The sequence below is a fragment of the Magallana gigas genome, chromosome 3 (assembly GCF_963853765.1).
Source record: "Magallana gigas chromosome 3, xbMagGiga1.1, whole genome shotgun sequence".
Lineage (NCBI taxonomy): Eukaryota > Metazoa > Mollusca > Bivalvia > Ostreida > Ostreidae > Magallana > Magallana gigas.
The window spans coordinates 27,187,457-27,205,946 of NC_088855.1; the positions used below are offsets into that span (position 1 = coordinate 27,187,457).

At 33.8% G+C, this 18,490-nt stretch overlaps 1 protein-coding gene across 1 annotated transcript; it reads right to left on the minus strand.

Annotated features, from left to right (window-relative positions):
• Positions 1-7,645: 7,645 nt before the first annotated feature.
• Positions 7,646-17,763, minus strand: LOC117692774 (uncharacterized). Its single transcript, XM_066077776.1, has 9 exons — positions 17,655-17,763; positions 17,398-17,559; positions 15,165-15,203; positions 14,946-14,990; positions 12,754-12,783; positions 12,392-12,499; positions 11,370-11,462; positions 10,918-11,034; positions 7,646-9,036 (listed from the first exon to the last, which is right to left on the minus strand). The coding sequence occupies exons 1-9, from the start codon at positions 17,728-17,730 to the stop codon at positions 8,711-8,713; spliced, it is 996 nt and encodes a 331-aa protein (XP_065933848.1). The 5' UTR covers positions 17,731-17,763; the 3' UTR covers positions 7,646-8,710.
• Positions 17,764-18,490: the final 727 nt, after the last annotated feature.

Genomic DNA, 18,490 nt, shown 5'->3' on the forward strand with positions numbered 1-18,490 from the left:
GTGCAAAGAAAAACGCCACAAACGTCATAAGCATGGGGCGTTGTCTGAATTTTCAGTGACGCCTCATTTTATTTTAAACTTGCATCTTGCGAACTTAACGTACACTGCTACATATACAACTTTAACGGGTTAATAAACTATAAACGGATAAAATAAATACAATACAATAAGTTGTCATACTAAATTGCATTAAAGAACAAACACATGAATAGTAAATTCTTGTAATTTATTTCTTGATATTCACACTTGCAAATGTTAACTCCCTTAAAAAAAAAAAGAAAATCGTTATATCTGAAAAACAGCAAGAGGTTAAGAGTTTACAATGATGCTTGGGTTATCTTAGTCACTTCTGTTCTACTTACACAAACCAATCGACTGATGTTAAAACAAATCTAGTATTGCAATGAAAACACATTAAATGCGTTAAAATACATATATATTTTAATCAAGATTTTTCACAAAGCCCATAAAAATAATACGGTGACGAAATTAGTTCTATTTTTGCCAAGACGTAACAAAACGTTTTCTTTAACACTACATTGAATGTTAATAATTTTGAGTTATATGCCAGACCTGCCATAATTGAGGACAACTGTGTTGTGTGCATCATTTTGGGATTGTTCGACAAACAAGAGAGAGTGCTAGCGATCTATAACCACTTGTAAGAACTGAACAAAGCATATTGGAATATATTACTGTGTCTTTGAGTTTGTGTTCACTTGAATATAAGTCCTGTATAAGGCATTGCAAGTAGAGCACAGTCATAGGCGCACCATAGGCAGAAGTGGAGGAAGCGCATGGTTTACACAGTAATTTAATTATTGTTTGGAAGGCAGGACAGCAGCGATTTTTCTTTGAGGGAGGTACCCGTCGGCCACATCTAGTGGTTATCCAATCAATAGGAAATTGTTCTTATTATTCCCGTGGTCAACAAAAAGTTACAGGTTAACGGAACCAATGCAACGCTTGGGTGTATGACATACATGTACACCAATAAAACACACAACTTGGCCGCGTTGCACTTAACAATACTCCTTCCTACTTAATCTGAATTATTATATTGCACATATCTGGTAAAAAGAACAAAATGTCTAAGAATTGAAAATCTACATGAGTTGGGCATTTCAAACGACATGAAAATGTTGAACAGTGTGCGAGGTGTTTCGAAAACTTTTGAATGGATAAAAGATGCCACAATTTTCATGATGATACTAGGAAATCCATACTAGAATATTTTTTTCACAGTTCTCAATGTCCCGGGGTAAACAGAGGGGAAAATGTGGTGGATTATTTTCATCATATCTTTTTAACTGATTATAAGCCCATGCGCAGATCAAGAGGGTATCAGGGAAACCAAACCCCCATTGGAAAATACAAAACTTGTAAAATTAACATTGTAAGCTCACCGAAAATATTGTCTGTATAGATTGATATGGGCCGGGCAGACATGAGTTGGGAAAAACTGTTTTATTTTAGGACGAAATTATTTTTGGATTGCAACTTCAAAATATTTGTTATAGCAGTGCTCTGCAATGAACCAAATAGATATCCGCGGCGAGATGTTGCCAAGGCGCAGATGGTAATTTGGTGCGCTTCATTGGCTCGGTTTTACTAGATTGATTTACTGACGCCCCTAACAACTTTTGCAAAATTTTTCAAAACATTTGTCAATCCATGACCACCAAACTTTACTCCTTAATCGCGATTTCGTTGCCACGATGCCGGGATGTTCTTCGTGCGCAGGTTAAAGCACTTTATTGCACGCAATATATTTGTGCTGGAATTACGATTCGCGTACCCCGTATTACTAACTTTCCGATCGAATATAATTCGGCCCGTATTTGCAAATATTGCTTGAACTCGATACTATACCACTGCTGATTAAGGTGGTATGGGATACCCCCATGTTGTGACCTACTTCATATCGAAATAAACAATAAAATCAAATATTATCTTAAATTTCTCTTTCTTTCAGTATTATGATACCCAACAGTGTAGCGTAATGGTTTAGAGCGTTAATTACGAAAATATAAGTCATTCGTTGGAATCCCCCTTAGGCTTTTATGATTTTTACCTTTCCAAAAATTTAAAGATATTCTTTGGTCAAATATTGTTGAATTCGAAAATTCAAATTCTAAACCGATGAAAGTGTTTTGATTATAATGTATTTTTAATCCACAGTAATACCGACAGGTGTCCCATACCTATACCCATACAAGACATTGTCTAACCCAACAAAGTTCTGGATCTTGTAATTCCGCTATACAAGCGTATCGTAGAGGAGCGTAATTACAGATTGGCTTGAGACTGCTATGTCGCTTGCTATTGTACAACAGCAAATGTTCAAGTTTTTTGTGGTCTGTCTGACAACGCACTAGAAACAAGCGCCTTACAAACGCTAATGAACGAGGGAGAAACACCAAGAGAACGCTATAATCCCAGCAACAGCTTTTTGAGGTCGCTGTGTAAACAAAGCGAAATGAAAACAAGAGGCCCATGGGCCACATCGCTCACCTGAGGAACAATAGGTATGATAAAGTCAGCTTAATGGAGTCATAATACAAACAATCTGGACAATGTACAATAATACATGTAGATCCTGTATAAATAAAATCCATTATGCCGCACACTGCGCTAGAGAGGCCAGAACACCAGCAGATGACCACACACTAGTGCTATGCCGCAACCACCACCATTACAAGCAGGGATGACCACACACTTGTATTAATGCGATACAGGGCAGGGATGACCGCATACTCTGTATCGTAGGTTAGAAAACACGAAATTAGATAGAGCAGGGATGTCCACACACTCAATCTATCCCAACCTGTTCAAGTTTAACCCCAAACAGTCGCTCAATGTAACTCAGTAGACACTGTCCCTATACATGTGCCGGCCTAAAATAATTCATAGTATCTAAAATTGGAAATCAAAAATAAACAAAATAATCCGTCCTAAACCAAAACTACTTATGCAGAACAACTTATAAACATTGAATATTAATTATTGTATAAAAATAATCATCACAATAATTGGATAACAGTGGATGCATTAATTAAAATAATCAAGAATCAAATAATCAAGGGCAATAACTCAATACAGTAATACAAAAAGATTCTAATGAAAAAATAACTGCCTGCTTCAATTGTATAGTCATATCACATGTTGAGTATTGAAGTTCTCAAAAAGATCCTTTACAATTGTTTATATATGGGATATTTAGCTACATCAAACTCTGAACCTTCTTGTGGGACCAAAGAATTGTCCTGGAGCCAAAGTCTTAACAATTACAAAGAATCATCTTGCTGATTAGTTTCTGAGAAGAAGATTCTTAAAGATGTAAAGATGTAAAAGATGTAAAACTTTAACACAACACCCCCCAATGTGGCCTCACCCTACCCACAGGGATCATGATTTTCACAACTTTCAATCTACACTACCTGAGAATACTTCCACACAAGTTTCAGCTTTCCTGGCTGATTAGTTTCTGAGGAGAAGATTTTAAGATATATTTACTCTATATATTCCTATGTAAAACTTTGACCCCCCATTGTGCCCCACCCTACCCCAGGGATCATGATTTTCACAACTTTCAATCTACACTACCTGATAATACTTCCACACAAGTTTCAGCTTTCCTGGCTGATTAGTTTCTGAGAAGAAGATTTTTAAAGATTTACTCTATATATTCCTATGTAAAACTTTACCCCCCCCCCCCCCGCCCAATGTGGCCTCACCCTACCACCAGGGATCATGATTTTCACAAATTGGAATCTACACTACCTGAGGATGCCTCCACACAAATTTCAGCTATCCTGGCTGATTAGTTTCTGAGAAGAAGATTTTTAAAGATTTACTCTATATATTCCTATGTTAAACTTCGACCCCCCATTGTGGCCCCACCCTACCCCCGGGGATCATGATTTTCACAAATTGGAATCTACACTACCTGAGGATGTTTCCACAAAAGTTTCAGCTTTCCTGGCTGATTAGTTTCTGAGAAGAAGATTTTTAAAGATTTACTCTATATATTCCTATGTTAAACTTCAACCCCCCATTGTGGCCCCATCCTACACCCAGGGGTCATGATTTTCACAACTTTGAATCTACATTACCTGAGGATGCTTCCACACAAGTTTCAGCTTTCCTGGCTGAATATTTCTGAGAAGAAGATATTTAAAGATTTACTCTATATATTCCTATGTTAAACTTCAACCAAGTTTGAATTTTCAAAGGTGGTGGGGTGACTGGACCCCCCTCTTAAAATAAAATAAAATTCTAAGTCTGCACATCAGTTATTATATGAGACGATATAATCTTACAGTTCTCATAATTAGACACGTATCATAATTATCATCATCCCAAGCTTATGGAAGTCGGTCAATTCAACTATTCATTTAATCAAGACGACATGTATGAGGTTTATGTCTCTAAGTTACATGTATCATAGCTTAAACACCTTCAAATCTAAATATGGACATTCAGTTACATGTACATGATTTATATTAAAATAAACAAACCTACAATAAGCATGGCTGTGAGTGATACATACACATTTTTATCACTTCAAAAATCTGTGTAAATAACTTTGAATCTACACTATCTGAGGATGTTTCCACATAAGTTTCAGCTTTCCTGGCTGATTAGTTTCTAAAAAGAAGATTTTAAACATTTACTCTATATATAAATTATGTAAAACTTCCACCCCCGATTGTGGCCCCATCCTACCCCTGGGGGTCATGATTTTTACAAATTTGAATCTACATTACCTGAGGATGCCCCCACACAAGTTTCAGCTTTCCTGGCTGATTAGTTTCTGAGAAGAAGATTTTTAAAGATTTACTCTATATATTCCTATGTTAAACTTCGACCCTCCATTGTGGCCCCACCCTACCCCGGGAGTCATGATTTTCACAAATTTGAATCTACATTACCTGAGGATGCTTCCACACAAGTTTCAACTTTCCTGGCTGATTAGTTTCTGAGAAGAAGATTTTTAAAGATTTACTCTATATATTCCTATGTTAAACTTCGACCCTCCATTGTGGCCCCACCCTACCACCGGGGGTCATGATTTTCACAAATTGAAATTTACACTACCTGAGGATGCCTCCACACAAGTTTCAGCTTTCCTGGCTGATTGGTTTCTGAGAAGAAGATTTTTAAAGATTTACTCTATATATTCCTATGTTAAACTTCGACCCTCCATTGTGGCCCCACCTTACCCCCGGGGGTCATGATTTTCACAAATTTGAATCTACATTACCTGAGGATGCTTCCACACAAGTTTCATCTTTCCTGGCTGATTAGTTTCTGAGAAGAAGATTTTAAAAGATTTACTCTATATATTCCTATTTTAAACTTCGACCCCCCATTGTGGCCCCACCCTACCCCCGGGGGTCATAATTTTCACAAATTGGAATCTACACTACCTGAGGATGCTTTCACATAAGTTTCATCTTTCCTGGTCTTATGGTTCATGAGAAGAAGATTTTTGAAAATTTCTCGAAAATTTTCATAAATTCCTAATTATCTCCCTTTGCAAAAGGGCGTGATCCTTAATTTTCACAACTTTGAATCCCCTTAGGCTAAGGATGCTTTGTGCCAAGTTTGGTTAAAATTGGCCCAGTGGTTCTTGAGAAGATGTTGAAAATGTGAAAAGTTTACAGACAGACGGACAGACGGACAGACGGACGGACAGACAGACAGACAGACGGACGACAGACAAAATGTGATCAGAATAGCTCACTTGAGCTTTCAGCTCGGTGAGCTAAAAAACAACACGTTCAAACGCTGTGGATGCGCTGTGAGAGCATGATAGAGAAGCAGTGACATCACAAAGAACTCCGAGAGGTCTATGTGCAAGCACAATAGAATTATCACTGCGTCTATACTGCAATTATGCGTTACTAGTACTTGAGGACGCCAATGGAGCTCTAGTGGCGATGTTAAAGACCTTATGGCGCCGTCACGGCGACCCCATTTCGTTTCTACTGTGTGTTTATCAGAACGCAGAGCGTGCCATGTGCATGCTCAAAGTGCGCGCCGTCCCATGGCGTTCTAGGCGATCCACCGCGACAAAGAGGACGCCACTGCGTTGTAGGACTCTTCTGCGTGAACCTTGGCGTTTTCCATTTTTTAGGACGCAGCAGGAATGCCTTGGGGATGCAGCCCCGGTTTGACAGAGGTTTTATTTAGTGGGGTTTCTCAATTCAAAACTGACCGGTTATTAGGGAACTTGACTTGACATGCTTATGCTTAATTGATATAGTTTTATATCTTATTAATACTTGTTCCGATTATGCCGATCTGCAATATATTCTAAGCTTTGTATCACGCTTGTGACTCGAGTTATGACAGTCAAATTTTGGCAAACGACAAATGCCTATGCCAACCATTATCGACGTTACAAATGATAAAAAAAACGAAATTTTTTAACTTAAAATCGTGCAATTTCACTTAAAATAATTTGATAAAAAATCCCCAAAACTCTGGTAAAACATACCACCAATTTGTTTTTTTAATATAATGGTTTATATACATGTACGCAGTATGACGAAGAATGCAGGTTTTTTCGTTAGCATTTCAAATAAAAAATACAGCTTTCGAAAGATAACCAAAACAGAGGATCTAAGATGTTTAATGAACATAACATGAATAAAACATAACACAAAAATATTACACACCGGTTAAATCCTGTAAACCAACTTTTATTCGCGACGACTTTATTTCGCGATTAACCTGAAATAAACTGGATCACGGCGACTTATTTTCGCGATCAAGCCTTATGTACAATCGTGTTGTTATTACAGCTTTAGATAGAGGACTGGTCGCGCAAGAAATATTCGCGACAAAAAGGATCTCGTGAACCTCGCAACAATTTCTCGCGGGCAAATAAAAGTTGGTTTTTAGTTTACTTTGTTCTAGATTATTTCAAATACCAACATGATTATTCTGTATTCAATGCGTAATAAAAACAACAATTGTTTTCTTTTTGGGACATATTCTATATGTATTTGGAAATGCATGTGTTTCAAAGTGCATGCAAAATACCAACACTTAATATTTTACTTGCAAATTTTTATCAATTGAAATAATTTTAACAAGACTTAGGATTCTCTCTCTCTCTTTTCTCTCTCTCTCTCCTCAGTGTGTGTGTGTGTGTGTGTGTGTGTGTGTGTGTGTGTGTGTGTGTGTGTGCACAAATCTTCAAAGCATCGCATATGCACAGCGAACAGGGTTTGTTACATATTGTTACATATACATCATTACATATTCTGCATTCATAAAAGCGTCTCTATCACCTATTAAATAATTAAAGAGAAGTATTGAAGAAAAAGTTTGAAAATATTTTGTCTAGAGTAAGATATGAAAGTTTCGTCGAACGGCTGAAGCGTTTTTGAGAAAACGTTACAGAAAAAGTAGTTGGGGAAAAGAAACAAAAGCAAAAACAAGAAGGTCTTCTGTTGGAAACGGAAGAAAAATATTGCTTTTAACTATTTCTACCGAAAATTTAAAGCATCTTTTAATTTTTTTTCTGTATTTTTTTTTTCGTTTTTTCTCTTTAAAGAATTGGAAATCACAGAAAATCTTTAAATAGTAAGTAGAATAGATCAAATATCTGTCATAGCCTAGAACAGCCTTTTAAACGAGAAAATAAACATTTTCATATCATAATTATATTTTCTACAACTAAGAAAGAAAGCGAATTACCCGAATATTGTGAATTATTTCAACTCTGTACACCGTCATTAAAAGAAGATCGCCCTCTGGTGGCTGGTTAGTCAACAAACAGTCTGCATGACTTTTCAACTTATTTTAGCGTAGGTAAGACAAAGAAAGCATTAAACGTCAACATCAGACATGCAATCATTTATCATTTTTTCCCAAAAAATAAAACCAACTGTCAGAATAAAATGAAATGTTTCAAACACAACTTTTCACAAATGACTAGGTTCTTACCATGAAAAATTTACATTTTTGTCCTGATGTATCAGACTTGAAAGTTCTGAGATAAGCATTTGATAATTATAATCAGATAAGAGAATATGTTTATATAAACAATTCTGTTTGAATTTTGTTCTAGGCAGTATTAATTGTTGAACAGATCAAAGGTACATTAATTAATTCTGACTTAGAGTGTTTTATCTCCCAATAAAAGGGAATTGGCAATCAATGATGTTAATTAGTGTTAACCTTAAAGGGTTTTCAAACAATTCATAAATACAATGATATATTGTTTGCATACAAATATTAAAAGGTTATTGGCATCTTCAGAATCCTCTAGTTATCCTCATGAATTTTATCAAAACAATTTGATTACTGAGTAGTTTTCTTTACACATATTTTTTTAGCAGGAAGTTTGATAAAGTTTAAAAAATGGTGGGCAACGACCTTTAGGCCCTGTGAATTTAATACTGCTTTTAAAGGGTCATTTCTAATGAACGCTTAAATAAACGCATACACTTCGATAAATGTGTATATTTCAGTTAATTACAGGTATTTCATATCGACACCTTTATGTTCTTTAATCAAAGAAAACTTGTACAATATAACCTAAAGAAAAAACTCAATAGCCTTTGCCTCTGTGAGTTATTGAACGCACTTGCAGAGAGCTAGAGCAATGTAAACTATTATTCGTTAGAAAAATGGTGACTTTTAAATAATATGTTGTTTTGGTGTTCGATTCATCAACGTAGAAACTTAATTATTATCCTCTAGCGCACAGTCTTTGGATGTCCCAAAATAACAACCTTGCATGTTGAATAATCACAGGAAGATCAAACAAGACTATGCCAGCCAGCACAAGGATTATGATGCCAGCCCCCAAGAACCCGGTGGCAACCGCAGACGGACGATCATCGGCAGCGCTTATCTTCTTATTAATAAAGGAGCTTAGGTTTTTTGTTTCCATTTTCAGGATATCTTTGATTTCAGCCAGTTTCTTGCTCAGTTCTTCATACTGTTTGCGTTGGTTATTTTCCTGGGCCCAATACTCGATCTTATCAAAGTATTCACATTGACAAGGACACATAGCTGAAATAGTGCAAAATATACATTGTATAAGTATGATATTATCGGAAGTTTTGAAAAATTAATATAAATCAAGAATTCTTTACACAAACAGTATCTCTCCTTCAGTCTTTATGGAATGAGCAAATACTAGTACATTGAAACATCAATAAAGTCCTATGGGAAACTGAATCATTATTTCCCCAAAGGATAATGTTTCATACAAGTAAGAATTCATGTTGGCATAATTGCTACAATTTTAAATTGTCTTACGACATTTTAGTTTTTTGAAACTTCGCCATTGAATTGAAACTACGCCATTGACTTGTATGAAACAACCCTAACACTGCTATACATATATGAAATGGTGTTTGATATTTTGTGTGTGCAATGTATAATAAGCTGAATAAATTTGTCCATTATTAAAACTGGAATATTTGCATTAAACAAGAGGCCCACGGGCCACATCGCTCACCTAAGAAACAATAGGCATGATAAAATCAACTCCATGGAGTCATAATACAAAATATCTGGACAATCTGGTAAAATACATGTAGATCCTATACAAAAAATCTGTTTCCCCCTGGATATTCTTATATATATAATCAAGTCCCTTTTCTAACTGGATGATTTTATAGTCATATCACATTCAGCATTGCAGTTCTCAAAAAGACCCTTAACAAATGTTTATATACAGGATATAAACCTACACCAAACTCTGAACCCCTTGTGAGGCCCAATAATCGTCCAGGGACCAAAGTTTAAACAATTTTAAAGAATCAGCAATACATAAAAATGCTTGCATATAAGTAAAAGGATATATAATAACATTCCAGTTTTTGTGAATATTTAAAATGTTTTCCTTTGTACAACTGAATCCCCAGTGTACATGTGGTCCCACACTAATCCTAAAGATTGTGATTGGAACAAATTTGAATCTACACTATCTGAAGTTGCTTTCATTAAAGTTACAACTTTTCTAGGCAAATGTTTTTAAAGAAAAAGATTTAAAGATATTTTTCTATATGTTCCTATGTAAAAATTATGTCCCCCCCCCCCTTGTGACCCCATCCTACCCCCCGGAAATCATGATTTGAATAAACTTGAAATCTCACTACCTGACAATGCTTCCAAACAAGTTACAGCTTTCCTGCCCTGGCTCTTGAGAAATGATTTTTAAAGATTTACTAAATTTATTCCCATGTAAAAAGTCGACCCCCCCCCCCAATTGTGGGCCCACCGAACCCTTGAGGGTCATGATTTTCACAACTTTAAAGCAATATGATCTGTATTTTTTAGAATTTTATTTTGTTGCAAAAACCTGCTTGTATGATAAGTCTGCATTTAACTTAAACTTTTATGATAAATAATATTTGAAAAAAACATTAATTTTTGTCAAAGGAAATATTTCTCCTCTAAGGAATATATAGCAAATCAATTTTTGTACAGGACGACAATAATTGAATTTTGCTCCAAAAAAGGCTTCTTAACAGCCTTTTCCAGAAAAATATGACTGACAGAAATTTATAAACCATGATATTTTTGTCATTTTAGTAGAAAAAAACATTTTAGTAAAAAAAAAAATTCAACATGAAAAATGCAGCTCATATTGCTTTAAATCTACACTACCTGAGGATGCTCCCATACAAGTTTCAGTTTGCGATTATTTTTTCTAATATTCAATTTGCTGGCTTAGTATTTATATATATATGTATAACGCACACTTTTAGGATGCTTAGTCTTGTTGATTTTTTTTAAATAGTGCTTTATACAGGTATATGTATAATAAAATAATTTTAGACGATTCTTTAAAACTTTTGAATACCCTGGATTAGCTTAATGTACCATTTAATTTATATGATAAGAAAACTATTCACAGGTTCCTTAATGCTATACAAATCATACCGCTGGTCGTATATGCTTCAGAACGTATTGTTTGCTCGTTAATTGACGTTGTCGTATATGCGGTTGACGTCATGTCCTGTCCCCCGGTTGTCGCAGATATTGTAGTTGTTTGACTAACTAACGAAGTAAAAGAAAGAAAAAAAAACCATTGATGTTACCATCCATTGTCGCCCAAAAATATCATCTTTATATGATAATATTTATTTCAATATTTAATTAATAACACTTTGAGCATAAAAATCTATAATCTTAAAAAGTTGGTAGAATTTTTTAAGCCTGAAAAGAATCTACATACAGCTTGTTTCTAAAGATACAAACCATTTTAAGTAGCATAATGCTAAATCTATCTATCTGGTTAGAAAACAAATTGGTTGGCTCTTATTAAAAACTTACCATTTAAAAATCTTGATAAAAGAAAAAAACCAGGTTCTGAAATATAATACAAATCATACCGTCTGTCGAAGATGCCTCAGAACGTGTTGTTTGTTCATTGGTTGATGTTGTCGTGTATGCAGTTGACGTCGTGTCCTGTCCCCCGGTTGTCGCTGTTGATATTATAGTTGTTTAAATACTAGTAACTAACAAAGTCAAACTGGTACAGTGTTTGATATTTTTTATATACAATGTTATATCATATACTGAATAGATATTATAATAAACGACTTAACAACGTTTTGACGGTTATACATGTAGAAAACGGATTAACTTTTCGCCAAATAATTATCATTGTCCTGTCCCGATTTTGTTGTTTACCTTTAAGTAGGAAAATCCAGTTTCTTTCTTCCATTATATTTATAACTTGATTAAACTTATTAGCCTAAAAATATATCTACAATTAACTTGTTTCCAAGAATTTTTTTGATAGTAGCATTATGATACTAAGCCTAATATAAAATTCAGACTGGAAATATATATATATATATATATATATATATATATATATATATACTTTGAACTCGGGACCTCTGAAACCCATTCTCCTAGCAGTGAGCGGCCACCGCGCTTACCATTCGGCCATCTAGGCAAGACAAAAGACAGGTATATGTCAAATTGAGAGTTATTGCACTGTCTGTGCTTATTATGTGTCTATATCTATACAATGTGTATCGTCCCGATCCTCTCAAATTGTCGTTTACCTGTATTCCACCTGTATCTCAAACGACCATGTAGTGAGCGACCAGCGTGCTAGGTTCCGTTCGTCAACGAAAGCAAGATTTTTGACTTGCCTAGATAACCGAATGGTTAGCGCTAGCTGCTAGGCTAAAATATGGGTTCCAGAGGTCGTGAGTTCAAGCTCCGCCGGGGCGGAGGTGGAGCTGTAAAAAGATAGATATATATATATATATATATATATATATATATATATATATATATATATATATATATAAATTATATATATATATATATATATATATATATATAAATATATATATATATAAATATATATATATATATATATATATATATATCATACCGCTTGTCGTATATGCTTCGGAACGTGTTGTTTGCTCATTGGTTGATGCTGTCGTGTATGCAGTTGACGTCAAGTCCTGTTCCCTGGTTGTCGCTGTTGATATTGTATCTGTTAAAATTTGAAAAAAAAGCCAAAAAAAAAAAAGAAAGAAAAAATACAGAAAAAACCAAACACTAATGTTGTTATCCATTGTCATATTTTAATATAAGTTTTCAACATATACAAGATGCAAGTTACTGACAGACACAGCTGTAATTATATTGCGCTTTAATGGTGGTATTCCTAATGCTGTTCATTTATCCGAATACGTTTTTGGCGTCAAAAACAAAACATCCTTAAAATGAGAGGTGTTTTCAAAATACCTGTCAACATCTGCGAACATTCTGTTTCGGCTGAAAAAGAAATAATTGAAACTCAGATTATTGTGAGAGTAGCTAAGATGATGCTCTTACCTTGTTAAAAAGCTTAGAATAGCCCGTAACGTAATGAAGACAAATAAAGCAAATTCCACACGTTGAACCGACGACCAAATTTTTTTAAACAATGTTTTTTTGACGCCAGGGTGAAAAAATCTCTTAACTCACTAAAGGACTATATATGGTATGGGCCTAAAATGGCCCCCTAAAAGGAATATCATTATTTTACTGTAATTCTTTGTTTTCTTTGTACAGATATATATGTGATGTTTTAACTTAATGTTCATTTTGATTCAAGTGCCCACAATTTAGAAATACGGCATTGTAAAGACAGCTGTTTCCCGCCATTTTTGCATTTTAGCATAAAAAAGCTTGTTTTCAAGAAGTTTTTCTTTCAGGAAACATGGAGCGCATGCTTGAACCAACAAAATATTTTAATCAGAGATGTATCTAGCCAAGACTAATAAGTGACAAAAAATTTGTCCTGGTTCAAGCATGCGCTCTATATTTCCCATTCGTAAAAAGATGAGAAAAATGTCCATTTCGACTGATTTTGATTGAATTTTTGAAATAGCGTCACTTCTGACGTCATATACTGCAAGTGAGTGCAAATAAATCAAACAAATATGTGAAAAATATATTTTATATGAACTCTTCTAAATTATAACATAACATTTTATTGTAACCGAAACACTTTAAAAAATGGTGAATTATGGGGGCCAAATTTAACTCTTATCATATATAGTTCTTTATAGTTTACTAACAATCAAATACATAAAGCATTGACAATAGTTTCCACAATATTTTAATATCCCCCTCAAGCCGTCTAGCTGCACCCTCCTCATACCTTTAGAGGTGTTTCTTAAGGATAAACTACCAAACTTCCTAGAAAAGAGTTCACAATGCAATCTGCTATTGACGAGATAACCAAAAGACCCTTTACCAAATACAAAGAGAACAGAGACAATAGTAGAGTTCAACTTGTCACATTCTATTTTCCTGTCCTTCAAGAACGAAGGAAAAATCTTTCAATTCTTTATTCTAACGAAAGAGTGACCGACCCTTTTCAAGGAAAAAATAGTTAGATAACCCATTGCCTTATGGCTTAAAACTTATTCCAATGCCAGATGTCTTTTGTGAAAGTACACAATGACACTGAGAGATGTCCTCGTCCCTTTACGGGTTGCAACTACGTATTTACGTATTTTCTCATCTGCTGTAAGGATTGCTCAAAACAATAATTATAAGTTGGAAAACAAATTACCACCATAAAGACAAAAATCCAGACTCCTACGGGAAACATTTCAACCTCAGTGGTCACGGATGAAAAATGTGATTGTAAACCTGGTGGTTACTGACCATAATCCTCACTGGACGGACACAGAGAGGAAAAGTTTTAAATGCACAGCCTTGCTCGCGGGCTGATCCCCGACTTTCAAGTAGTTAAAGTTATCGTGGTAACCTTCACCTATATGCAGAATCAGCTATTCCTTCTGTGTAAAGTTCTGAATGATATTGACCATTTAGTATTTTTTTTAAAATAACTTTTTATGGATAATTCATTTCATGATTTAGAGATGGATGTGAAAATAAACAGCTTTCTTCGGTGTTTCATAAAGGCTATGCAGTTAATTAGCATTGATGGGGGAAAAAGATTTTTTCTGCAATGTTAGGTTCATTTCGTTACACGCGCATTAATTAACACCAACAAAGCATTTAGTTGTTGTAACTTTTTTCAGTTATTCTTGTAGTTTTTCACTTTATTATTGTCCTCGGGGTTACTAGTATTCATTTTTTTTCTCTCCAGAAGTATCTCCCCTAATTTCTTGTTGAAACGATAATTAGTCTTATACTGCAAAACGTTTTTCCTCTGCCTAAATGGAAGAGGGGTGCTTACGCCGTGAGCTTAAAACTTAAAAATATTAATGAAATCTGATTGCTTTCCATGTTTTTAAACGAGTTAAACTATATAGACGACTTCAAGGTAATGTTAGTGCTCAATACCTTGTCTCACAAGATGTGATATATACAAACATTAGAATTTTAAGACGAAACACAAACAAGTTTAGTTCGGTTTTTTTAATGTATTAAACGCTAAATTTTCTGTTTTAGAATAAAAGTTAAATCGATGTACTTACTGGTCTGACGTATTAGGTTTAATGTGCTAAGCCCTGTTATAATCCCTACAAAGAATGAAATAGTTTACAAAACTTCGTAAAACAATTGAATCATATTTATTTGAAATATAGTTTTCCATAACAAGTTTTCGTCTCATTGTTTAATGAGGAATACCTTTAATGGCGCCGCCAATACAAATTTAAATGATACTAGTATATGTACAAATTACATGTACTTACGCGAATATACGCTTCCATTTATACACTTTATTGGCTGAGCTGTAATATTGGTAATAGGAATAACGTTATTGTATGATATGTAATTTTTTGTAAGGGTTAAACTCTATAGAAAGAGTTTGAACTTTTCACAACAGAAACCACCGATTTTATTCATTAATATATTTTATCGTTTTGTTGTTGTTTTAAAACTTAAAACTGATGTAATATCCATCCGACTATCAAAGTTAATTACCCAAGGAACTTTCTTTACTCTATGCTTGTATAAATATTTGTATTTAAATTTCAGTTTGATAGATTTACATACATCCACTATGAATGATTCCCTCTATTTCTTACGGAAATATATTGTACATTAATAACTTTTTTCTTTTTTTTTCTTTTTGTTTACACATAAATCCAAATACACACATATTTCATACATTACAAGATTCTACATATTGTTATATCTTATAAGATTATCCGTATAGTATGAAAACGTGTTTTTCTTGCAAAAAAATAAAAATAAATAATAGCAGTAAATGAATAGAGAAAAAGGGAGATAAAGTAGAAGATAAAAAAAAATGGGGGGGGGGGGGGTTGGGGTTGGGGTTGGGTTACATGTATCAAAGTATATGTTCACAAGTCAATATAATTTAAAAAAAAAGAATATTTTAAGCAATCAAAAATGTCATAAAACTTGTTACAAATTGTTTGCCAGTGGTTTTTATAATCTGAGTATCTACATTTTTTTAATAACATATATTTTTCAAGCAGAATCCTGTTTTTTATTATTTGTTTTACTAATTCAAAACTTAGATATGGGTTTTTGTTATATTTGGTTGCAAAAATATACCATTTAATAACCACTGATATTAAATTATGCAGTTTATAGATGCTTGGTTTTAGAAATTTACCAAATAAAACAGATTTCTTTCAAAAACTATGGAAATATTAAATTCAGTTAAAAACCATTCCTCAATATCACACCATAGTTCTTTTACATAAAACACATTCATAAAAAAGATGATCAATTGTTTCAATATTTGTCTTACAGAAGCTACATAAGGAAGAATCAATTAATTTCAGTTTGTGCAGATAAAAATGTGCAGGTATAATTCTATGTAAAATTTCATATTGAAGCCAGTTGAGGTTGGTTTCTTGAACCGCTTTAAAGCAAAGACAGTAGATTTTATTCCATTCTAAATCGGTGAAATTTTATCAAAGATCTCTCCATCTAATTGATGATGTTATCGGTTTATTTTTATTTTCAATTAAAATGGTATACATTTCCTTACATCCTTTTGTATCCTTATAAAAAAGATAAATAGAGTTTGGAATTTTAGGTTCATGTTCTTTGCTCATATCTGTATTATCTATGTGTTTTTATTGCCTTTTTTAAAACCTGCATATTCAATAAAATTTGTATTCACTTTCATGTCATTTAAAGCTAAAAAAATCCCCATTATGTACAGTCAAACAGATCACTAAATAATTAGCGTAAATCCTACTCTAAAATAATTTTTTAGAAATACGGAGGAATTTCCTATCAGAATGTCTGGGTTGTCCCAAATTAATAACTTTGTAAAAACTGACAGGACTGAAATCTATAAGCCCAGTATAAAGATTGGTCGAAACTTTCAGCGACCTGAGGAAAATCACGGACTGAATAAAATAATCATAATGTTGACTCGAATTCCCATAAAAGACGATTTAGCTGTTTCTTTTATCGAACGTACTGATGTACATTAAGATTAATTTAGTCATTTTTTCTTAAGTTTTACGACAAAATACTTATTTGGTAAAAGAACGCTGTAAATATAAACAATTAAATGCTTTCTTTGATGAGGCATGCGGGCTATGCAGCTTAAGGTAGTGATCATTGCAGAAAAAAATTATATAACCCGCGTTAGCTGGTTAGGAATTTTTTCAGCTATGTCGCCACCTTCATATCCCGTATTAATCACAAAAGAAAGTATTTCACTGTTTAAATTAAAGCAAACATTTATAGTAAGGAGTCACCGACAAGGCAACATAACAATTTCTCATGGCGGTGTCGTAGATACATGCATTTACAGAAAAATTCAATATACAACAAAGACACAACTTGTCTTTAGCATGTTAAAAAAATATTGAACAGTAAACTTGTGCCAAATTATATTCGACAGTATTAAGCTGCAGCTGTTTTAATACTATACTATACTTATTCATAAGATAAACGGGGAATGCAATTATTTTCATAGTTATGTTAACTTACGGCTAGAGCAGGAATCGCAGATATCCGAAAAGGCGTTGATTTCAGAGCTGACACTTCTTATATCACCAAACGAGGTATTGTACCAATCGTTTCGATAGCACAAACATAATTTATCCTTGATGCAATTTCCATAGAATTGGAATTCTTCACAGATTACAATAGCTACAAAAACAATTTGTGAAATTTTAAGTAGTTTAATATCAAAGGATTCTTTTTTAGAAATGAGGAAAAATACAAGTAGAAAGGCGTTATCTTACTTGATCCCCAAGCACTGATCACATCAAATTTTGTAACAGACAGAAGTATAAATAAGATTTGCAAATTGCTCCTCATTTTTGTCTTAAGTCGACAAACAGTGATTATCAAATGCTGTTAAACCCAGCTCAGATAATCTGTAAATCAATATCAACACCATTCCGCAACCGATGAATGAATTATGCAAATGCCATAAGCATACAAGGTACATGTATGTATCGTCTGGGGGAAGAGTAAGGAACAACATGAAAATTCGTATGCGACATCCTACATGTATCTGTTTTCGCCAATCATTGTATATATTTAAAATTTGTTTTTAGATTCTTTTTAAAAAACTTCTTGGACAATCTTGACCAACTATAGTATAAAACGTATGAAAAAGAAGAAACCATCAATTGTAAAAGTCATGATCCACAAACCGAAGAGGTCAAACATCTGGATATGAAAAGCATGAATGCACTTAAGGACATGAGATATTTGCAAAAACAAATTAGCTTTTAAAACAAGCATTTTTCTTTTAATTGCAGTAATGGTCAGCATCCAAACTGCAAATTTACGTAATTACGTTAAATAAAGTATGATTTTACTAAGTACGAATCTGTTTTAATAGGCGGGGTTTATCACGATTTCTTGAATCTCCACACGATAATGAAGATGCACACTTATACACTTACTTCATACATAGTCAGCGCATGTTTTTCTATTGTTCTCCGTTTAACTGTAATTGTACATTTGCATTATCTAAGTTATGTCAAAGGGAGATTAATAGACAAACGTGCGCTCATGGTTTAAATGAGAAAAAAATGATTCTTCTTACTTTCGTTTTCTCTATTGTGGC

Excerpts from the sequence above, each read along its gene's own strand:
- LOC117692774 (XM_066077776.1), bottom strand. The coding sequence starts at position 17,730 with ATGAGGAGCAATTTGCAAATCTTATTTATACTTCTGTCTGTTACAAAA. Across the intron at positions 14,991-15,164 it reads AAATGGAAGCGTATATTCGC|GGATTATAACAGGGCTTAGC; the intron begins GTAAGTACATGT and ends CATTCTTTGTAG. Across the intron at positions 12,784-14,945 it reads AAACCTAATACGTCAGACCA|CCGAAACAGAATGTTCGCAG; the intron begins GTAAGTACATCG and ends TTTCTTTTTCAG.